This window comes from Abramis brama (genome assembly GCF_963993115.1).
Source record: "Abramis brama genome assembly, chromosome: 15".
NCBI classification, from domain to species: domain Eukaryota; kingdom Metazoa; phylum Chordata; class Actinopteri; order Cypriniformes; family Leuciscidae; genus Abramis; species Abramis brama.
The window spans coordinates 35,029,173-35,054,168 of NC_139977.1; the positions used below are offsets into that span (position 1 = coordinate 35,029,173).

Genomic DNA, 24,996 nt, shown 5'->3' on the forward strand with positions numbered 1-24,996 from the left:
ACGGTTGCTAAGCCACGATTGGCCTGTGGCGGTTTTTGGGCGTGGCTTAGCGAAGGGTCAATTACAAAAGGAAATTACTTAGAAATAACCATGAGTTTTAATTAAATGCATCCTGAGAGTGTTTATTTGGTCCAGAAACAAATTATATCTAAATGAGACCATAAATGATGTTGAAATATGTCCACAATGGCCACATTTGAGCTAGTTTCTAACCTTGTACGAAGGCTCCATGAATGTCTATATCGGTATAAAAAGACGTCATAAAAACTTTCATTCTGGCTCCTCAGTGGACGTCTTTTTAACGTACAACTTTAGTGACAAATACATTGAAAAGACGTCTTTTGGACATCATATTGCTTATTGGATTGTGTTTAGTGTTTTGCAGCACACGTGCATCACACTGCGATGTGTGTTTTAGTGAGTAAGAAAGTAGGAGTTTTGCAAGAAGAGAGAGATTGAGCGTATATGGAAACCAGACAGGAAGTTCTTTAAGAAAGTGTGTCTCTGTGTCTCCTTCATGTGTTGGTGTCGAGTCTGCAGGTGTAGAGTTATTCTGTGCTGCTGGAAGGTTGTTGTTGCTCGACACTGAAAATAAGCCGTTAATGCAACATTTAATGCTGTTTTTTGGTACTTTTTTGAAGCTTGCGGAATATGGAATATGTTTTATTCTCACTGAATTTCGTACAGCTTCTGAAAGTTGTGTTTGAGAGCAGTTCACGTGTAAATGGAGCGTTTTGCGAGTTAACTTTTTCCAGTAGTAGTGAGGTTATCCTGTGGTTTAAACATAGACATCGATTTCGGTGGGGACGGTAGGTAGGCCTAGTCATTTTGTACCCACCACTTTTAACTTAACGTCCATAATAATTGGACTTTGGGTTTGATTTTTTGACAGTTTTCAGTGGTTATGAGGAGCAATATGAGAGAGAAATTTGAACCGAATCGTGGGTTTGGTCTGTTACAGCCCTAGTAAGATGAGAAAGCAGAGTTTAAGTCGTTTGTCATGGTTGTAAAAAAACAATGGCTATCTGAACATCTTTGCCAAGCGCAAACCAGTACAGAAGTAAAAGATTAATTATCGGGGAGGGTCATGCCTTTTTTCACAATCATTTTGGAGGGTCACAGAAAAATGTATTGCTGGCGAAGGGAGGGTCAAGTCTATTTTGACTATAGATCTCAAAACTCCTCCAGTAGCCCCTTAAATAAAAAACGAACAGTCCCTAAGGTACATTAAACCACGTCATGTCATATTGTCAACATGGTACTTATGAAGCAGAATAGTGGGTCATATGTCTAATGCTTATTGAAAGCTTAAGGCTTTCTTCTTCATAAAACGAGTCGGACATCATCACTTTTTTGTATATATTTTTATTTATTTACATTAGTAAGCTACAGGACATCGTCTTTCAAAACATGACTTGCGCGAAAGAGAAAAAAAAAATGAATGCATCTCTGTCCCCAGCACATCTCAAACCAAACTGACGCCCATGATTAAACCGCATGTAGCTTTACTACTATTTAAATCGATTGCTGGACATCGTAATGTTATTGTACATATATCTGATTTAGCATTGTATTACCCTACCTTACCCTAATGGTTTTATGACAGGATGTCCTTATATGGGTGTTTTATGATGCCATGTGACCTTTGACCCTGTGTGGTTCCGGTGTGCTTATGGATATGTGTGTGTTTATGGATGTGTGTGTTTATGACTGTAAGCTGCTCGGTGTGACAAGGAAGTGAATGTTTTTTCAGGGGTGTTTTTATTATTGGTGGATAATGTCCACAGATGGTGAAATTATGAACATGAAGAAATCTGTCATGGATTTGTTTTTCAGATTTTTTCAGCGTCCATAATGTTTGTGGGAGAGAATACAAGCAGGGTAAATTAAATTAAGAAATAGCATTGCTGATAATTAATACATATAAAATATCTGAAATAAGATGACATTTATTTAAGTATATGCATTTAAAAGTAAGTTTTAAACATGAGTGCAAGTGTGCTTAGCTGAGATGAAATGAGACTCTTTGTTGTCTCTAACTGCGGACGTCCACAGCTCTTTGAATCTTTCAGAGCTGATGAAATGTTACAAATTAGGTTTTAAAAATAAAAGCATTGCAGATAAATAAACCATATAAAATATATGAAATAAGATGAACTTTATTTAAGTATAACTATTTTTAAAGTTAGTTTTAATCTTTTAAAAACCATATTGAAATGAGACTCTGTTTGATGATGTCCTTTTCCTCGATGAGTTTAAGAAATAAATCCATTAGGCTATTGTTAAAAAAAATAAAAACATTTAAAAAATATATATGAGATAAGAGATAAGAATACAATTATCAACTATAAGTGTTTTAATCCAATACATCAGTGATATAGAGTCATTATGCGGACACCACAATACAGGGCCGTAGCTAGAGGATTCGGGGCCCCCTGAAAAAATATTGACGTGGGCCCCCACCACCCTCCACCAATATCATATACTGTACAATAGATGAGCATGGAGGCCCACATATAACAGAAGAAGGTGATGTTGTTGTAAAACCTTTATTTTAAAAGTTAAATTTATATAAAAATTACAACTAAATCGTTAAATAATAATAAAACCAATTTTTAAAAAGTAACAGCAAAATAATGGGTTTCACTTTATTTTGATGGTCCCTTTAACACGTTCTGTTGACTATAAGTAACGCTGCACCTACATGTCTACTAACTCTCATTAGAGTGTTAGTAGAGTATTAGTAGACTGGTAGGGTTAGGGTTAGAATAAGTTGACATGTAGTTGCAAAATTACTTATAGTCAGTAGAGTGTCTGTTGGAGGACCATCACAATAAAGTGTTTGCAGATATTAAGCAGACGGTCTACTAGTACTCCAATGAAAGTTAGTTGACATATAGTTGCAAAGTTACTTATAGTCAACAGAATGTTCAAAAGGGACCATCAAAATAAAGTGTTACCAAATAATGTTTTTTTCCCCATCAGTCAGTTATAATTCATAAATCAAAAAGTAAACATTTATAAATTGACAAGAATGCAATCAAATTTAAAAAAATAAAGTAATTTATTGTCTTATATTTTAATAAAGATAATATTATTAAATAAAGCTAAAATGTATTCATTCAGGTGCAGTGTGTGTTCGTGTTTTATTGATGTAGGCCTAATACATCATCAGCCGGCAGGTCCGGTGCATAATGCAATGCGTCGTGACTCGTGTCAATTTTTTTAACTCTATTTACAATAGTGTAAAAAGACAGGAATTTTGACCACGTCATTCGGTCGATTGTGGCGCGCACCGATAATGAAGAGTGACAGTAGCCTACCCGGCAGGCTGTAGACGGTAGTTTCTTATTCCCAGCTAAATAACAATACAACCTGTCTTTAAGAACGTCTTGATTGACTGAGATACAACAACTCCCCCGGCCTCCCTCTCCTTCTTTTCATAGCGTTTCTGGTACCCTGATTTATGTTTTCTTTTCCCCGACATTTCGTCAGTCAATCTCCTGCTCTTCCACCAAGTTCATCGTTAACTTCAGGCACTGCCGCCTCAACTCTGATTGGTTCTGTTCACGAGCTGGGGTGGGACTTACAATTGTATTGGCTCCATCTGATGTTTGTCACTGACTGAATAATTAATAAATACTTTAGATCGGACTAAACCATTTATAGGGAGGTAAGAGAATATTTGGAAAAAAAATATTTAACCAAATTGCATGCTTTTGTGGTATTCATTCAAATTTCAGGCATACAACTAATATAAATATTAGAATTATTTATACAACAGGGGCCTATATAGTATAACTGCTGGATTTTGTGGGACCCCCTGGGCAGCGGGGGCCCCTATAATTGTCACCACCTTTCACCCCACTAGCGACGGCCCTGCCACAATATACTGACTTACGCAGATACATAAAACATAAAAAAGTGAATAATAGTTCAAATTATTTGAAATAAGACGTTAAATTATCAAGTATTTTAAGGTTTAAACGTGTTGAAGTGAATTTACCATCGGTGAAATTAGGAGGTCTTTTTGTCTCTGGTTAAAGTCACAGATCCTTGAATTTCTGAGCAGAGGAGAGGTTTGCTCTCCGTTTGCTAAATTGAAAATGAAGATTGTTTTCATCATGGCAGGGGCTCAGGCCCTCCCCTTCCTACACTGTAAGAAATGATTCTGTGGTCATGTAGATTTGAATTAATGTTTTTGGTTAAAATGTATTCAATATAATTGTGTTTTTGATTTTGAAGCAAATATTTAATTAAATTTCAAATAAAAATGTTTAGAATAAAATCTACCCATTGTAGTTAAATAAAACTTAAGCATTATATTTATCTAATCCCAAATTGAGAGAATATTGATTGAATTCAAATTAATGCAATCAGGCAAATTTTAATTGAAAAGCACTTCCTGTCAAAGTGCGCCTTTTTTTAAAAAAATGCAGCAGGCTACCTAGTAGCCACAAGACATTTGAAGAGAGTAGGCTATACAGACAGTGGATGTTCGTCTTCTTCCACATTGCTCATCTTGCAAAATTTAACTGGTTGACTAAGGTAAGAAAACTTCTTATGTTATCACTGGGCTAGTAAGAAGAACGCATGTAGTGGTATATTACAATATAGTTATCACAGAAAGAGACTTAAAATATGAACACAGCATTATACATTTTGGAAGAATTCTTATGTATCGGAGTCAAACTTTTATTTTGAAGGATTCCATAAAGAGAAAAATTTGGGGTTATCGCTGGAAGAGCATCTTATATTTCAGACGGCACTTGACACACTTCCTTTGGCTTTACTTCCCGTGTGTGGAGCTCGTCTTCCCGAGGCAGGTAACGTAACTTCTCTCTGTTGTTTCACTGTTTTGTTGCAACTTGCAAATGTGAAGGTAACTTAGCTAAATCCACGTGAAGTCAGTCTATTAACAGTGTTACGCTTTAGAGCCGCAATTTTATTTATTTTAATGCATAAATCTGTTAATTTTAGTGTGGTAATGTCCATCCATAGCGGCTAGCACTTTAGTTAGTTAACTTAGCTAACGTAACTTTAGCAGGAGGGGAGGATGCTTAACATGGCACAAACTTTTTCATTTTACAGCTAAAATTTTCTGAAAACATTTTAGTAACAGAATACTGTTTCATATCTGATTTGCAAAAAGTACATTTTGATGCAAATTTTATTTGTTATTTGGTGATTTGATTTCATTGAGTAATAGTAGTACGTTTTGAAAGTTTGTTTTAACCTATTTTCATTTTGGGCCTAAGGTTTTGGCCATTTGGCACGTTGTTGGGTGTGGAAGGTTACTAATGTGATTGCTTTATCTGTAAATTAAATTGATGATTTTTTTCAGAATTTCTTTGATCTGAATATTTTTTTGTAATGCATCTTTATGGTCTTAAAATGTCTTTAAAAGGTCTTAAATTTGACTTATTGTAACCTGCATGAACCCTGTACAAAAACATCAAAATAGAGAAGAAAACAAAACAAAGAATAATTTGACACCAAGGCCTGCAAGAAAATAAAATCTAATACAATAGATTTATAAGCTATGAAAACTATAATGAATGTATTTTCTAGTAAAGTGATATGCTTGCAGTATATTTCTGACAGTTTTATACTAAGACAATAACAATTTCTTGTTGCAGGACACTGAGAACTTGGAGGAACTTGGGGTCATAATGGCCATTACTGTGACCCCAAAGCCTGGAGCTTCTACAAGCAACAGCCCAAAGAACATTGGGATCGTCATAGAGTCATCACAGGACTTGGATACAGGACTCTGTTCTCCTTGGCTTGACCTACGCGCTGAATCTCGATTAGAGACAGCTGAAGTACACCTTTGAGGTGTTCTTGGAACTGAATGATTCAAAGCTTTCGAACAAAGTCCAGTCCCTCAAGAGCAAACTTCAGGCTTGAAATGAGACTGTATTGCAGTGCAGACTTTTGTGCTACACAATGTCCATCTTCCACAGAGCTTGAGAACTGCACATTTGAAAGTGCTATGTTTGTAAGTTGGCACTGATTTGTCCCACGAATCTCGTGACATTTCAATTGTTGTAAGTTGAAAGTACAAATGAACTTTTATGCACTTTTATAATTTATGTTTTGGCACATGCCATTATGGAGTATTTTTCATTAAGATCTTTATTGCTTTTTTTTATTATTTTTTTATAGTTGAAGTCAGCATTCTGTCCTTTTCAAATGTCTGGTTTGAAATGCAAGATCCAACTTCTGGCTTGAAATGAGACTGTGGTTGTAGTGTACAATGATGTGCTACAGTGTGTTGAAAGCACAAAAGTGAATTGTTAATAAATTTGAGTATTTAAGTTCTGTACTTTCTGGCCCATATTATTCATAAGAAAGGAATATTTAGATTTAATTAATTGCATTGATTAAATTCAAATCAATGTGTAGATGATGATGATTACTCAATTATATGTAGAATTAAATTAATTTTTATTAGTACTTTTTACACATTAGGGAGTTTATCTTTTTAAAATCAACTCAATATTTTTGTTTAGGTTATAATTAATTTATATAATTAATCTATTCAAATCTACTCATATTAAATGGATAACTATTAAAGGTCTCATTTAATTAAAATTTACTCGATACCAAACCTTGTGAAATTTAATTAATAATATTGCTTGTAATCTGTTGCCTCATTTTTATTGAGTAGATATGGTGTAGCATATGCAGTTTGTTTCAGGAAACATCAAGCAATTAAAAGATAGGCCGGACCCCTGGTGTTTTACAATAAAAAAATCTCCTGTCTGAAGCATTCCTGTCTGGCAGGGAGACCCAACATGTGCCCATTCTGACACCAGAATTGACTTGCTAGTTTACTGAGATCTCTTATCCAGTGTGAATTGGCCAATAATATTACAGACATCCTGTGGTAAAGCACATTACTCACATTACTCCATCTACCCTTGTAAAAAAAAAAAAAAGTATTTTAAACAATGTTTAAAATAGTCCAAGTGATTACAGCGGCTCAACCTTAAGTTTATCACGCGACGAGAATACTTTTTGTGCGCAAATATATAATTTTCTTGTGTGTGTTTCTCTGAGTGAGTTCACAGTGTAACAGCTTCTGGGGTCCCGCATCACACATGACCAGCGGTGGCCAATAGTGAGACTACATTGGTGATGAAGATGATGATGATGATGATGATGATGATGATGATGTTCAGGTCTTCAGCTGCTGATGGATGTCAGTGATGATGATGATGATGATGATGATGGTGATGATGATGATGATGATGATGATGATGATGATGAAGATGATGATGATGTTGTGTGATCTTGAGAACATGATGAAGGGTTTGATGAGAATCTCTCCTCAGTTTTGACATCAGAATCAAACTTTACAGGCTCGTCTGGATCACAGGACACTAGAAATCACAAATATATTGAGTTTATGGGATATTGTTCTCCATCACAACAATCACAAGCTTCAATAGTCTATAGCTTTAATAGTGCAGAAAGTCTGAAGAATCAGTTTGAATAGTAAATCTATTCTCTTAATAATTTGGGGTTAAAATGGTAAATTGACTGCATTTATACAGCGCTTTCAACAGACCCACGACCACCAAAGCGCTTTACATATCGCCTCACATTCACCCATTCATTCACTCATTCATACACCGACGATTATATTAAAAATAACCTCAACAAGTAACCCAACTATGAGTTGGTGCAGCACTTTCCCAACTGTGGGTTATTTGTAAATCTTACAATAAGAATAAAATGTGATGAAGAATTAAAGTTCAATAATGATCAAACACTCACATTCTGGATTTATTCTCTTCATACTGTCACGTCTAACAAGTCTCTGTCCTCTTTCCTCTGGTGATTCACTGGTTTGTGTCTCATTTCTGTCCTCCATTTTTCTCTCAGTCTTCTTGTTTTCTGCTGATCTGTGATTTCTGCTGATTTTCTTTCTCCTCTTCATTTGAATCTGTTCAATCACACAGACAGAGTTTCATTAAAGCGATATAACATCATATCACTGTAATTAAAAACTGTTAAAACTGTTAAAACTGTAATTGATGATATTGCTCCTGTGAAAGTCAGGAAGAAGAATGGCAGACAAAAAGCACCTTGGAGAAACTCAACAGCAGTGCAAAATATGAAAAGACAATGCAGAAAAGTAGAGCGCATGTGGCGGAAGACTAAACTTGTAGTCCATTATAACATCTACAAAAACAGCATCCATGCTTTTAATATGGAACTAGGCAAAGCTAGACAGACTTTCTTCTCAAATATTATAAACAGTAATTTAAACAACACACGCACTCTTTTTGCTACTGTAGAGAGACTGAAAACCCCCCCAAGCCAGATTCCCAGTGAAATGCTCTCAGACAACAAGTGCAGTGAGTTTGCTTCTTACTTCTCTGAGAAAATCAATAATATCAGAAAGGTGATCAGCACATCCTTGAGTTGCCCTGGGGTTAGACAGACCATCAAACCACCTGTTACTATGTCTGACTTCAAAGAAATTGATGGCAAAATTTTGGAAGAAACCGTACAGCACCTTAAAACATCAACATGCGCTCTTGACACACTTCCCACATCATTTTTCAAAAGTGTGTTAAACAGTTTAGAAGCAGATCTTCTAGAAGTGGTAAATGCCTCACTTCTCTCTGGGAGTTTTCCAAACTCCCTGAAAACTGCAGTTGTCAAGCCCCTCCTGAAAAAGAACAATCTTGATAAGACCATATTAAGCAACTATAGGCCGATCTCAAATCTTCCTTTCATAGGCAAGATCATTGAAAAAGTTGTCTTCAATCAGCTGAACAAATTCCTATGCTCGAATGGATACTTTGACAATTTTCAATCTGGTTTCCGACCGCACCACAGCACAGAGACAGCGCTCATAAAGATAATAAACGATATTCGCTTAAATACTGATTCAGGCAAATTATCAGGTACTACTCGACCTCAGTGCTGCATTTGACACTGTCGATCATAACATACTTCTGGACAGGCTGGAAAACTGGGTGGGGCTTTCTGGGATAATCCTAAAATGGTTCAGGTCATACTTAGATGGGAGAGGTTATTATGTGAGTATAGGAGACCATAAGTCTGAGTGGACGTCCATGACATGCGGAGTCCCTCAAGGCTCAATTCTTGCACCACTCCTGTTCAACCTGTATATGCTCCCAATGAGCCAAATAATGAGAAAGAACCAAATTGCTTACCACAGCTATGCAGATGACACACAGATCTACTTAGCCCTATCGCCTAACGATTACAGCCCCATTGACTCCCTGTGCCAATGCATCGATGAAGTCAACAGTTGGATGTGTCAAAACTTTCTTCAGTTAAACAAAGACAAAACTGAAGTCATTGCGTTTGGAAACAAAGATGAAGTTCTCAAGGTGAACGCAAACCTTCACTCTAGGGGTCAAACAACTAAACATCAAGTCAGGAATCTTGGTGTGACACTAGAGTCAGACCTTAGTTTCAGTAGTCATGTCAAAGCAATAACTAAATCAGCATACTATCATCTGAAAAATATTGCAAGAATTAGATGCTTTGTTTCCAGACAAGACTTAGAGAAACTTGTGCATGCTTTCATCACCAGCAGGGTGGATTATTGTAATGGACTCCTCACTGGCCTTCCCAAAAAGACCATAAGACAGTGTCAGCTCATACAGAACACTGAGCAGAACCAGAACATATGAACACATCACACCAGTCCTCAGGTCTTTACACTGGCTCCCAGTTAAATTTAGGATTGATTTTAAAGTATTATTACTGGTATATAAATCATTTAATGGCCTAGGACCTCAATACATTGCAGATATGCTCACTGAATATAAACCCAACAGATCACTCAGATCACTAGGATCATATCAGCTAGAAATACCAAGGGTTCACTCTAAGCATGGTGAATCTGCTTTTAGCTATTATGCTGGAACCAGCTTCCAGAGGAGATCAGATGTGCTCCTACTGTAGTCACATTCAAATCCAGACTCAAAACACTTCTGTTTAGCTATGCATTTACTGAATGAGCACTGTGCCAATGTTCGTCCGACTGTTTGTACTGTATTTTATTTTTTATTTTTCTAAACTGTTTTAATTATTCTTATTTCTTTTTATTATTTTAATTTCTTCTATGTAAAGCACTTTGAATTGCCACTGTGTATGAAATGTGCTATATAAATAAACTTGCCTTGCCTTGCCTTGCCTATCACGAGACATCAGATCAACTCCTGATCAACATCTGCATGAGCTCAGTGTTATTACAGCATCTCAGATTAACTCTACAATATTCACAATAATCAATGATGATGACAAATGACAAATATAGAAATGTGAGTTTATGTGTGCGTCTGCGTCAGGAATCTGCGTATTATCATCATAATGGGGAAACCAGTCTTGGGCTCCATGATATGAGTTATAGTTTATGGAGTGAATAATGTAAATTATTTATATAATGTAGGCTATATAATGCTCTTCCAATAGAGTGAATGAAATGTTATAGTTTAGAACTGATTTTACACATTCAGACACTAGAAGATGAAACACTGTTCATAAATAAAGATACATACAGTGTTTGATATTAAACATCATAAATACTCAGTTTGGTTCACTGCTATTAATGCTGTTGTGTCTGAAGAGACTCAGTGTGTTTTTCTGTTTTGGTTTGTTAGATCGTAACTTTTTCTCCCCCATTCTTCTCTCTCGTCACATTTGTAATTATCCTGTAGTTTGTGAAGCTCCACACATGTTCTCTGTGCTGTAATTTCTCATATATTCTGACTTTGGTAATTTCTGTACAAGAGAATACAGTAGTTCAGTTCAGAGTGAAGTTTGATATCAGTTAATGATTGTTGAGCAATACAGGTTTACATTTCAGTTTCACTATAATAGAGACATTAATGTCTGGATTTAAATAATTAATAGAAATCTCTTTAGAGAACAATTAAAGATAAAGTGTTTTAATTACCTTGTGATGAGCAGAAGAGAGGAGACATCCAGCGCAGCGCTGAGAGATCAGACCGCTCAGCCTTTTATACAGTGAAGGTTAAACTCCTCCTCTGGCTCCTCCTCTGGCTCCTCCTCTGATGTGGTTTGTATTGTGTTTATACACAGTCACAGGCAATCAAGCCACACTCACAGCTTCACTTTTTTCTTCTGCTGCGGTTTCATCAGGATCTGTGTTAACTACTGAGGATCACTCTACTAAGGATCTTCCATTTCCTGTTTCACTTCCTGTCAGAATCTCATATTGTAAGGAGCTTCTACATGGTTGTACTTTCTTCAGTGGTTTCCAGATCTGTATCTGGTGTCTTCTTCTTCTGATTCGTCCTCTAATGCTCCTCCTCCTCCTCGTCACTAGTGTCTGGATCAATGATCTGATGAAGAACATCGTGCACAGAAAGCTTCTTCTCCATTGAGCTGCTACAGAATAAACACTGTGAAGCATTTATATGTGTCTGTGCTATAACATCTATATTTGTACATTTTCATCTTTTTCTGTGTGAGAACATCAATGTCCCAAAACACAATGTCATCATATTTTGTCTGAAAACTGTGACGAAACAAAGAACATGAAAGAAAGATTCTTCTGAAACAGGGTCACACACACACACACACACACACACACACACACACACACACACACACTCATATATATACACACGCACACACACACACACACACACACACACACACACTAACACTCATATATATACACACGCACATACACACACACACACACACACACACACACACACACACACACACAAACACTCATATATATACACACGCACATACACACACACACACACTCATATATACACACACACACACACACACACACACTCATATATACACACACACACTCATATATATACACACACGCACATACACACACACACACACACACACACACACACAAACACTCATATATATATACACACGCACATACACACACACACACACACACACACACACACACACACACACACACACACACACACACACATTATTATCCAATTTTTGGATTACTGATTTCCATTTGATTCTGATTATTGTAATATAGTTTTTAATTGGAAATACAATGGTTTTTAAAACTAAACTCAGTGTAAATGAAAAGGAAAGTGTAATAAGCCTATGAGTAATATGAATCAGTTTTATCAGTTAATTAATGTAAAATCAGCAGTTTTTGTCATCTTTGTGTCACGGTGCACAACACGTTTAACAGAAACCTCAATATCTCGACTCAGGATGGTTTCAGCTCCTGGAATAAAACTGATCTCGAGTTTCAAAGTACAGAAACATTCATGTCCCGTCGGCTTAGAGTTTAAGACCAAATGATCAAGATCTCTTAAAGCTCCACTTTAGGGTCAGTTTACACTGAGAGGGTTACAGTGAGTCTAACTCTTTAAAGGGTCCTGGTTAACTTTTGCCTCTTGTGTTTACTGTTTTACAGCACTAGTGCAAAATGTGTTTCAGTGAGTGAGAATGTGTGTAGAGTTTTACAGAAAGAGTGCATGAGATTGAGCGACAATATATATGGAACCGGATATGACGTTTAAGCTGAAGTTTAACCACATTTCTGTCTTCTTCCACAGTCGAGTGGAGGTCTTGTGCAGTTTAGGGAAATTCCCAGAGAGGTTTTGTTGCTCAACACTGAAAATGAGCCGTTAATGCTATATTTAGCTCTAGTTTTTTTGTACTTTTGATGCTTGAGATTCTTATTTTGAGGAATATGTTTTATCCTCACTAAATTTCGTAAAGCATCTGAGAGTTGTGTTTGAGAGCAGTTCATGTGTAAATGGAGAGTTTTTCGAGGGAACTGGTTTTTAATTCAGTAGTGAGGTCATCCTGTGGATTAAACACTTCAGTGCATTAGATGTTTGCCCGGATTTACAGACTAAAATGCAAATTATGGGTGTAAATCTGTTAAACCGCAAAAAAAGTCAGTGAAATTTTCACCCTGAATGCAACAATATGCTTTAAAAAAAGGGTCATAATGAGATGATATTATTCTACTGCCAGTTCAGCCATCAAACGTCCCCCAGAGGCGAGTGTAGTGAGAACACAAGTGTGGTTTATCTGAACCCTGAACCACACAGACTCACCAACAGCGGTTACAGTCAATACTAGAGACAATGACACATGAGGGCTCTTTATACACACTGAACAACTCCAGGGACACAACAGTTTGTTAATGTGACAATACATTTTGTTAGTTTAATTTCCCAAATAACCAGTGGAGGAATGTACCGACACACATTTACTCTGGATTAAAGTATAAATTTGAAGAACTTTAGATTGTTACTCGACTCCACTTCATCTCAGAGGCAAATATTGAATGAAAAACTGACTTTTTACACATGGATATTAGATTTTTGATCTATCTGAATATGAACAGTATATAATAGAAACACAAAATATAAAAAAATTGAAAATTGAAAAAATATAATATGTCTCATAGATAAGGGATAGGACACACTGGTCCTGGAGGGCCGCTGTCCTTTAGCACTAAACGGTTTTGCATGTTACAATATTTTATGGTTTGATTTTTGAAGATGTGAGTTAATTTTATTTATTCTTCCCTCTTTCTGAGAACATCTCAGTGAATCTGAGTCCGCCCTGCAAACCTGTTGGTGGACAGTGGAAACATGCACTGATCCCAGATGATGTCCCGCCGGCAGAGGCTTTACCAGCGTCTCTGGTATCCTATGTACTCTCTCAGTCTGTACAGGACACACTGGATCCGCTCCAGTTCACATACAGGCAACAGCGCAGCACGGAGGATGCTGGCACTCTCATGCATCTGGTCTCAAAACACCTGGATACTGTTCATCGACTTCTCCACTGCATTCAATACAATAAAACCGGACATATTGTTATCCAAAATGGCTCAAATGGGTACGAACTCATCTCTCATTCACTGGTACTGTTCTTTCCTCAGTAACAGCAACAGCTGGTCAGGGTCAATAACACCTATTCCCCCATGATCACAGCCAGCTGTAAGGATGTGTTCGCTCTCCTTTGCTCTTCACGCTCTATACCAGCGGCTGTGTTACCTCTGCACCCAGACACCAGATCATCAGATTCTCCGATGAGACTGCACTGGTAGCTCTGATGAAGGAGAGGGGCTGATCTCTATGTGGAAACAGTGAATAATCTGGTAAAGTGGTGTGATCTAAACGCCCTCATCCTCAACACACAGAAAACTGAGGAGATTATCTTCGGCACCTCTCATGAGTGCCACATTACACCAATAATCATTCACAATCCAACCATAAAACAAAAATCATCGTTCAAATATCTCTTTCCTGGTCCTCTCATGTAGATTATATCTGCAGCAAAGTACAGCAGAGAATCTACTTTTTAAGGAGACTTAGGTCATCCAGAGCGAGCAGTGAAATCCTGTCTCTTTTCTTTGTGTCAACCGTTCAAAGCATTCTCAGTATGGAGGCGCAGTGGTCTGGGGGTCTCTCCGCTCATCTGAAGGCCAGGACTCTATGGCTCCTGGGAATCTGTTCCAGATCGGTGGGACACTCAGTGGAGAACGCGTTCACTGAAAGCCGTGTACTGCACACCGTCAGACTGGATGACCAAATCTCCCAGGACTCTTCCCATGTGTTTCAGCGGGAGTATCAACTCCTGTCCTCCGGGAGGCGCTATAGGGTCCCAGAATGCAGAAAGAACAAATATAAACACTCATTTATTCCTCAATATCTCTGCTGGATCAACACGGGAGAGTAAAGAAGAGATAGTTCCCACCTACTTTAACTTTCATCTATATATTTATGGCTATTTAAGACCACTCTTGCAGGGCAGGGCCCCCATCATATTAATGATCTATTCATGTTTTTACTGATGCTTCTATGTTTTTAGCTTTTTAGGTTGTTGTGTTGTAATTGTTGGAGCTTGTATTGCAAGACAAATTTCCGTGTACACGGACAATAAAGTGCTATCTATCTATCTATCTATCTATCTGTCTGTCTGTCTGTATTTCTATCTATCTATCTATCTATCTATCTATCTATCTATCTATAGTGCAGCTCATCAGATCTGCTCAAGAACAGTCTACAGAAAACAACTTATCGTGTAAATAGTTGTAAAAAAGTATGGAACAATGTATTTTGTATCATTTACAAATTAATTGACATGACAAATATAAATACAGAATAATTTATTACATTTACAATTTATAACTTTACAAAAATAATGCACAGAAATTATTTTTTGTTTCATTTACAAATTATAACTTGTAGATAAAAATAATGTAGGCCTATTCTATTGTTTCATTTACAAATTTTAATTCACATAAACAAAACTTTATTTCTCTACCAATCTGTCAGGAAGAGAAAACACTGTCCATTCTCTCTGAGATCTCCTCTCCTCTCTCTCTGAACCCTCATGTCCTCTCGCTGGTCTGAGATGCGGTCGAGAGAAGAGAGAGACTCAGGAGGAGAGAAAGAGCAAACCGGACAGATTCTCTGATTTCTCTTCACTGTCTCTGATCCTGTAATATAATCTGATCAGATGAGAGTCTCTTTCTGCTTCATATGAGACACATGATGATCCTCATTGAGCTTCAGATCAGATTCTCTGATTTCTCTTCACTGTCTCTGATCCTGAAACTAAAGGCCTTTGAGTTTCACCTCAAATCTACTTCTGACATCTAGTGGACAAAGATGAAAACTGCAGAGTTGATCAAATATAGTGTTGCCTTTAATATGAGGTGAATATTACTTGCTTGTAGCTATTATTAAAAATATGTATGCTACCAAAAAATTTTTTTGTTTCATCTGACCATATAACCCGTCCCGTTTGAAGTTCCAGTCGTGTCTGTTACTTTTCAAATGTTCTATGGTCAGATGAAACAAAAACATTAGCTTTTTTGACAGCAAACACTTATGATGGGTTTGGTGCATACAGGGATTAAAAAGTACCCCATGTGTAAAATGAAATACTCTGCTGTATCTTTAATGCTGTGGGCCTAATGTTCTGCCAGAGGTCCTGGACATCTTGTTCAGATCATGGCATCACGGATTCGATCAAATACCAACAGATAAAAAATCTAAACCTGACAGCCTGTGCTAGACATCTTATAACGGAGAACAGGATGGAGAGATTCTGTATGGAGGAATGGTCTCTGATCTCTTGTCAGGTGTTCTCCAAACTCATCAGGCATTATAGGAGAAAACTCAGAGCTGTTATCTTGGAAAAAAGAGGTTGCAAAAAGTATTTAATAAAAGGGGGCAAACAATTGTTCCCAACGTGTTTTGGAGAAAAACATTTATTTCATAATGTGATTTCCCCCCCCCCCACTTTCAATTATTTTACTTCAATGAAAGGTTAGATTTTTGCATATATTTTAAAATGAAATATCAAAAGGATTAAAAATGCAGATTTATTTTTTACAGCCATATTTGATCATATTTACCAAGGGGGCAAACACTTTTTCACACCATTGTATATAAATGTGAGTTTATGTGTGAGTCCTGATAATAAACATCTTTCTCTTCTCACCTCATGTTTGATCATATTTGATTCATCAGAACGACACTTTACAGCTCCGACTGGATCAACAGAGACTGTAAATGAAGAAAACAACCCGTTATCATCATAATTATAATACAGTGACTGAACTGATGTTTTAGATTCAGATAATAGATTCACTCGTGTTATAGTTGTATAATGTCATTTACTTTTTTGGCAAGTTGTTTTAAACCCGAATAAATTTCTTTCTTCTGTTGAAAATCAAAGTTATTTTAAAGAATGTGTAACCAAACAGTTGCTGTGTCGGTAACACTTTAGAATACTGTTTCTTCATTAATGAATCAGGAACAAACGAGTAACGCATTATTAACATTCTAGTAACTACTATTAACTAACAAGAAACTCTGATTAACAAATTAGTAAGTAATCGCGCTCAGATGAATGTAGTAGTTCATTATTAGCTAATCAATAACTACTATTTTTTTTCATACCTCCCAGAGAACTACTATCTACAGGTTCATAATTAACATGAATAATGCATAATTTATAATAAAAGGTAATGGTAACCCACTAGTAATGACTCAAGCATTACTACATCATTCTAAATGTAACCCACTTCAGAGTATGTACACCCTAGGTTCTTAGGAGCTGAGAAGTACAGTAATAACCAAGCAACACAGGTGTAACATTTGACATGTGTAAACTTTTAGTTCAACAAAATGTTTCAACATTTCACAACAATTTTTGTTCACAATACCTATGGGCCCAAAATAAATTTAGAATAAAATAAAATAAAATGTCCTTTGTTTGTTGAAAATGTTCCTTGGAAATTTTCCTTAAGAATTCCAAAGTTAAATCCAGAATTCAAGTCAGTTAGTCAAAGGAAATAGTCAAAGTCAAGGGAAAATCTCATTGGTGCCGGTTAGTTGAACTGACACAATCCTACCACAGGCTTCCGGAATGCTGTGGTGGAGATTCACGGCTCATTGGGAAGGCTCGCCATCTATGGATCAATGGTTCACCTCGTATTTCAAGGACTGGAGCTTCTGGAATTTCTGCTCACCTCATCAAAAAAAGACCTGACCTGTATATAGAACAGGTTCAGTCCAAAATCAATTATATCAAATAGTTCTTAAAGTATTGTACAACATTATATTACTGTTAGAAAATATCATAGCATAGTTCACGTGAAGAAAACAATAGCTATTTTAACTATTTAAATCAGAATATACCATTTTAACCTTATGTCATTACAATGAAATGTAATTATAGGGACACATTGTACTAATGAACTTTTTCTTTCTGCTTTTAATCCCTTTTTACATAGGATTTTTTTTTTAGATTTTAAATCAAAATAACGAAATACAGTTTTACTTGAAAACCCCTTTATATGAATTTACAGCATTTGCTGATTTAACCACTTTAACTTACTTAAAATGACATTTTATATTCTTCTGTCTGTAACTTTAACCTTTAGTCACATATATATCACAAAGTAAAAAATGTTACAAAAGCATCTTTTTTGTAATACATACCAAATTAGTTTACATTTCTCCTTAAACCATGAAATAAATGGTCTTTTATCATGTTATATTCCTTCAAAACAACAGAAATGTTTGAATAATCACTAATTGAACTAGCATAGCTACCTCGTGGTTTTTCCACACACACAATCATTGAACACGTTAGCTTACCAAGAGAGGATCTTCAGTATGAAAAGCCAGGACAGATAAAAGCGATTTCTGGGTGGCTATCCAACTTCTAAAACAAAGTATACAGGTGTTTACATAACGAACTAAATCATATTTAACTGTCAGCAAAACAGACAGGTTTTCATACCTTTTATTCTCAGTTTTTCCAACTCGTGGGAGAAACCCGAAGCAGTGCTCCATCTGATTTTAGCGATGTGAAGCTAACGGAAGTATTTTAGCGCGCTACTTCCGGTTTCCCACAAAATAAAATGTATTTTTCAAAATAAAACCCCCATTACTCATAAACGTGAAGTATGGATAAATAATGATAATAATTGAATACAATTAACTGGTTAACCCCTTTTTAGGTGGGTTACATAAAGGAACTACTAATTATTTGGATCAGTTTTCTAAAGTGAAAAACATGATAACAACCTAATATTGACTGAAGTCATTGTAAGCTTTTGAGATTTTTGTAAGATTTTCAATATTACAAACATTCAATAATTTACAAGTAGCTATCAAAGCATTTATGGTAAAATAGCAAATAAAGCTCCTCAGTAAAGTAGGCTTAATTGAATGAATAAAAAATCATGCGTTTAGAAACATGTTTCTCACCTGTGAGAAGAAGAGAGATCAGGCTACTATAAAGATACGTGAGAGTCCTAGTGTCAACAGTAGATACAGAATAGTTTGTGGTTTTGTAAACCTCTGCTGCTCTGCACAGGAAGACACGTCACTATCTATGTGTGGGCTGAACCACAGGGTCTCTGCTGACTTGGACAGACATACACAGAGCCACTCCAGTACAGTTCAGATGACAAGGCCACATTTAGACCACATAAAATGTGAAGGGCCACAAATTACAACTTGCATCATAAGACTTTATTTATGACAATATTTACAGTTTTTACTTATTTTAGAAATGCAGTTTATTAACTTGCTAGGTAAGTCTTGCTAGTCTTTTTCCTATTTAAAGTAATACTGAACGCGACATTTTTTGTTTAAATCTGGAACAAAAAGTGTATTAACAATTTTCTTGCAATATTAATGCAAAAATGTATACTCAGAGTATTAAAAGCCTCCTTGCAAGGTAAGTCTTGCTAGTCTTTGTCCAATTTAAAGTACTGAACATGAAAAAAAAAAAAAAAAATCTGCAACTAAAAAGATTAACAACATAAAAAAATCTCGAAACCTCAAAATGTATGAAGAAAATCATTGAGCAGATACAGGCTACTTATATAGCCCTGATGAAAATTAGTCCTTATTCCAAGTGGGAAATCTGAGCCCGAGTCTTTTTTATGCTAGTTGTGACATTCAGCGCCTAGAGTGCCCGTGTAAGCCACTGGAGGGCGCCCCTTCCTAGTTTATGGTTTCTTTTTATATTGTTATCCTGGACTCATTATGCTTTAGGTCATGCACCTGTTTATGTCTTGCACCTGTTTGATGATTATGCTTGTTAGTATCCTTATTTAAACCTGTATGTTTCCTTTGTTCAGTGCTCAGGATTGTACGTGTCACACTGCATGATCTAGCTTTGTTTCTAGTTTCTAAGTTATCTAGTATTTTAGTCTCCGTGTTTCTGACCTCTTGCCTGCCTGTTTTGATTACCCGACTGCCTGTTCCCTGTTTGTACTGCTGCTGATTTGGATTGCTTATCTGGACTCTGATTACTGCCTGTTTCCCCGTTTGTGCTCTTTGGATTATCCTTCAAATAAAAGCCTGCATTTGGATCACCTGTCTGTTTCCTGGAGCAGTTCGTGACACTAGTTATTTTAGTTGATAAGGTTATAAATATTTTTCTTACACCAACGCATCGCTTCACATCAGAAGGCCTTTATTAACCCCCCGGAACCTGTGGCGCACTTTATGATGGATAGATGCACTTAATGATGGATAGATGCACTTTTATGATGGATAGATGCACTTAATGATGGATAGATGCACTTTTATGATGGATAAATGCACTTTTATAATGGATAAATGCACTTTTATAATGGATAAATGCACTTTTATAATGGATAGATGCACTTTATGATGGATAGATGCACTTTTATAATGGATAGATGCACTTTTATGATGGACAGATGCACTTAATGATGGATAGATGCACTTAATGATGGATAGATGCACTTTTATGATGGATAGATGCACTTTTATAATGGATAAATGCACTTTTATAATGGATAAATGCACTTTTATGATGGACAGATGCACTTAATGATGGATAGATGCACTTTTATGATGTATAGATGCACTTTTATGATGGATATATGCACTTTTATGATGGATAGATGCACTTTTCTAATGGATAAATGCACTTTCATGATGGATAGATGCACTTTCATGATGGATAGATGCACTTTTATAATGGATAGATGCACTTTTATGATGGATAGATGCACTTATATGATGGATAGATGCACTTTTATGATGGATAGATGCGCTTTTATGATGGATAGATGCACTTTTATGATGGACAGATGCACTTTTAGGATGGATAGATGCACTTTTATGATGGATAGATGCACTTATATGATGGATAGATGCACTTTTATGATGGATAGATGCACTTTTATGATGGATAGATGCACTTTTATGATGGATAGATGCACTTTCTTGATGGATAGATGCACTTTTATAATGGATAAATGCACTTTCATGATGGATTGATGCACTTTTATAATGGATAGATGCACTTTCATGATGGATAAATGCACTTTCATGATGGATAGATGCACTTTTATGATGGATAGATGCAGTGTGTGTTTGAGGAAGAGTCATCCATCCTGTATTTAATGTTTCTTTCTTTTTTATTCTGTACAGTATAGTAGAGATCTTAAGAGATTCAGAATAGTGTCATATGATGGGTTAAGACATTTATCATGATAAAATATTATACAAAGGTAAATTATCAGAAAGTGTCCCACTTTACCAGTATTCACCCTACAGTACATAGTGTTTGATCTTAAACATAATAAATACTCAGTTTGGTTTTTCGCTATTAATGCTGTTTCGTCTGTCTAGACTCTGCGTGTTTTTCTGTTTTGGTTCATTAGATTGTAACTTTTTGTCCTTTTTGTTCCCCATTCTTCTCTCTCTCTCTTGTCACGTTTAATTATTCTGTAGTTTGTGAAGCTCAACACATGTTCTCCATGCTGTAATTTCTCATATATTTTGACTTTGGAAATATCTGTTCAAATGAATATGGTGGTTCAGTTCAGAGTGAAATTTAAAATTTCAGAATATAATAGAGACATAAATGTCTGGATTTAAATAATTAATAGAACAATTAAAGATAAAGTGTTTTAGTTAGCTTGTGGTGAGCTGAAGAGAGGAGACACCCAGTGCAGATCTGAGAGATCAGAAAGATCAGCTTTTATACAGTATGAAGTGGGTTACACACATTTGTTTGACACAGTCATTCAAGTCAACCACAACACCTCAATAACCTCCCCTTTTATATGTAGGAACAGACAGAGGAACTGATCTCTTCACCATTACCTTTTTATAATTTATTTGATCACAGAATCTCTCAGTGAAATCAGTTTCTCCCCATCTCTGCTGAAATCATCATCACAACTTTTGAACTCCAGTAAATGCTGAACACACTCTTTATTGAACAACAAAACATTAAACCATAAAGGCACTTAAAACAACAACAAATAAATCTCTATATTTCTCCTCTGTTCTTGCTTCTTTCCTAATATAGCTTTCTAATAAACCTGTTTAATAAACTTAATATTCCTTGTTGTAAGTGGATAAAAGCATCTGCTAAATTAACAAATGTAAATCTTTCAGTATATATTTACATATATTATAGTATATTACACCACACACACTACACAGCAGTGCCAATTTTCTAGTACACACCACATCACACACACACACACACACACACACACACACACACACACACACACACACACACACACACACACACACACACCACACAGCAGTGCCAATCTTCTAGTACACACCACACACACATCAGCCACACCGAAGAAGGTTTAGTGATGCAGACCCGGCCGTGTACAAAGTCACACTGTAACACACAAAGAGGAGAGCAGTACCACAGAAACAAAAAGCAAATGACAAACAATATTTAAAATAATCACATTAATCATAAATATCAAATAAAAGAAAAACAATAAACCCCAATATAAAACTTAAATATAGGCTACAAGAAACAGTGGCTGGTCTGCCCCTTAACAATACAGAAAACATGCACATTAATACACAACAATACACATCAATACAGCCCGCAATATTAAACAAACAAACAAAACACACTTTAGTGAAAGAAGAACCTCAGCACAGTTACCCAATCTCAGATCTCAATCCACACACATGATAGATAAAGGAACTATATAAAACAAGAGCACGGATATTAACCACATCAAATACATTTTCGTATGAATTGTGTCAAAATCATAAGCGATCGGCCTCAATAAAGTGTGTAAACTCCTGCATTTCAGGACTCCAACACGGCCGTCAGTCCATTGAAGGAACCGCAGCAAAAACTGTTATTCTGCACCGCTTCCCAGACAAATCAAATCAAATCAAGTATATTTGTATAGCGCTTTTTACAATACAGATTGTATCAAAGCAGCTTCACAGTATTAAGTAAGACAGAATAAAAATAAAAGATTATTACATGAATTAAAGTTTGATTGATTGCATTAAGAATTGCGAGAACAGCTTTAGATCAGGCATACTACTGGGGTCCTAAGCTGGACCTCATCTCTTCACCCCCATTGGTTCTCCATTACCCCCCACTAAACCCTACACACACTTTAGGGTTCAGTTAAAGTCAATGTCTGTCTTTCTTCAGTGGAAAAGAAATGAAGGTTTTTGAGGAAAACACTCCAGGATTTTCTCCATATAGTGTCTTCAATGGGGTCCAACGAGTTGAAGGTCCAGATGTGAGTTTCAGTGCAGCTTCAAAGTCTCGACACGATCCAGCCGAGGAATAAGAGTCTCATCCAGACAAACCAGCCGACATTTTAGAACAATAAACATTTATTTACTTTTAACCACAGATGCTCTTCTTACACGTCCACGATTTAACGCATTATGTAATCACGTCAAATTAAATAATTTTCTCTGATGACATCGATGTTTTACCTTTTATTTTTTGTTTGACTCAGTCTTTGCACATTGGCTTTGTAAACACTGGGTCGGTTCTTCCGCCTCCGTCACGAGTGACCTTTCAACATGATTATGTAATGTGTGACCCATCACAGCCAGTGCAAGACCAGCATTTATCATCATTAATATTGTGTTCTTCTGCTGGAAATGACCAATAATGTTTTGGAGCTTTTAAAGGTACAATATGTAAGCATTTTATATCAAAATATCCAAAAACTACTCACACAGTGTTACACATTTCTTTCAATTGTGTGCTTACATTATCCTAAATGTTTCCAAGAATTAGTAAATTCTGAGAAATTCACAATTTTAATAGTGCCCGTCCCTGTTCACTTGTCGCCTGTCAATGACGTAATATCCGTGTTATCCCTGGTTTCCGCTTGTACTGCCATAGTAACCATGACGACAGACAAGGACAACCGCGTTACGTCTAGCGGCACACCATGTTCATTGTTGTTGTTTCGTTCAAACATTATGGATCATGGCAAGCAGACTTTGGGACAAAAGCCGTTTTTAACGCCAGATTTTACAGCTTGTTTTTGTGCGAAATTATTTTCAGTCTGTGAAATGACCCCGTTTCCGTCTTCATCTGTGAAATAATGTTTGTTTTTTAACTGATGACGTTTGTCTTTGATCAACATATCAACATGTCTAAAATCAAAATATCAAATTATCGATATTTATGTAAAGGACAAATGTGAAACCAAAAAGAATGTAAGTTAGCCTCAATTAGCATAAATTTTGCGACCATTTTGTACGCATATGCTCCAGAAATGTAATGCTTGTGCCTTATGGACATTTTTGTCTTTTTCAGTTTAGTTTTTTTGTTAATTTTGTCTTTGTTAATTCAGCTGCATACATTTTGGCACAAGTGTGTATTTTTATTGGAAGTTTAGTATTTCACCCCCATTTCCTTTTTAAAAATTAAAAAAAAACGTTCCCTCGAAAAACGCTCCATTTACACATGAGCTGCTCTCAAACACAACTCTCAGATGCTTTACGAAATTCACTGAGAATAAAACATATTCCTCAAAATAAGAATCGCAAGCATCAAAAGTAAAAAAAAAAAAAAACTAGAGTTAAATAAAGCATTAATGGCTTATTTTCAGTGTTGAGCAACAACAGCCTTTCTGGGAATTACCCGACAAGACCTCCACTCGACCACAGGAAAAGGAAGAGAGACGCAGTTAAACTTCAGCTTAAAGAATGTCTGGTTTACGTTTATATATGCGCTCAATCTCATGCACTCTTTCTGTAAAACTCTACACACATTCTCACTCACTAAAACACATTTTGCACTAGTGCTGTAAAACAGTAAACACAAGAGGCAAAAGTTAACCAGGACCCTTTAAAGAGTTAGACTCACTGTAACCCTCTCAGTGTAAACTGACCCTAAAGTGGAGCTTTAAGAGATCTTGATCATTTGGTCTTAAACTCTAAGCCGACGGGACATGAATGTTTCTGTACTTTGAAACTCGAGATCAGTTTTATTCCAGGAGCTGAAACCATCCTGAGTCGAGATATTGAGGTTTCCATTAAACATTAAAGATGACAAAAATCTGGTGATTTTACATTAATTAACTGATAAAACTGATTCATATTAATCATAGGCTTATTACACTTTCCTTTTAATTTACACTGATTTTAGTTTTAACACATGAATAATAATCAGAATCAAATGGAA

At 36.1% G+C, this 24,996-nt stretch overlaps 2 protein-coding genes and 1 long non-coding RNA gene across 3 annotated transcripts in view; 1 reads left to right on the forward strand and 2 right to left on the reverse strand.

Moving 5' to 3' along the window:
- Positions 1-24,996, forward strand: part of LOC311096824 (uncharacterized protein) — a 160,273-nt gene that overhangs the window by 73,514 nt on the left and 61,763 nt on the right. The window lies entirely within an intron of this gene.
- LOC311096823 (uncharacterized protein) overlaps positions 6,648-24,996 on the reverse strand; it is a 116,828-nt gene continuing 98,479 nt past the window's right edge. The window contains exon 3 of the mRNA XM_084136226.1: positions 6,648-7,388. Within this exon, the coding sequence (XP_083992352.1) occupies positions 7,192-7,388 (197 nt within the window). The 3' untranslated portion in view covers positions 6,648-7,191. The remainder of the gene's footprint in view (positions 7,389-24,996) is intronic.
- Positions 15,145-18,403, reverse strand: LOC311096973. Its single transcript, XR_014609176.1, has 6 exons — positions 18,310-18,403; positions 18,165-18,231; positions 17,417-17,554; positions 16,501-16,565; positions 15,874-16,188; positions 15,145-15,776 (listed from the first exon to the last, which is right to left on the reverse strand). It is a non-coding gene; the product is annotated as an uncharacterized lncRNA (long non-coding RNA).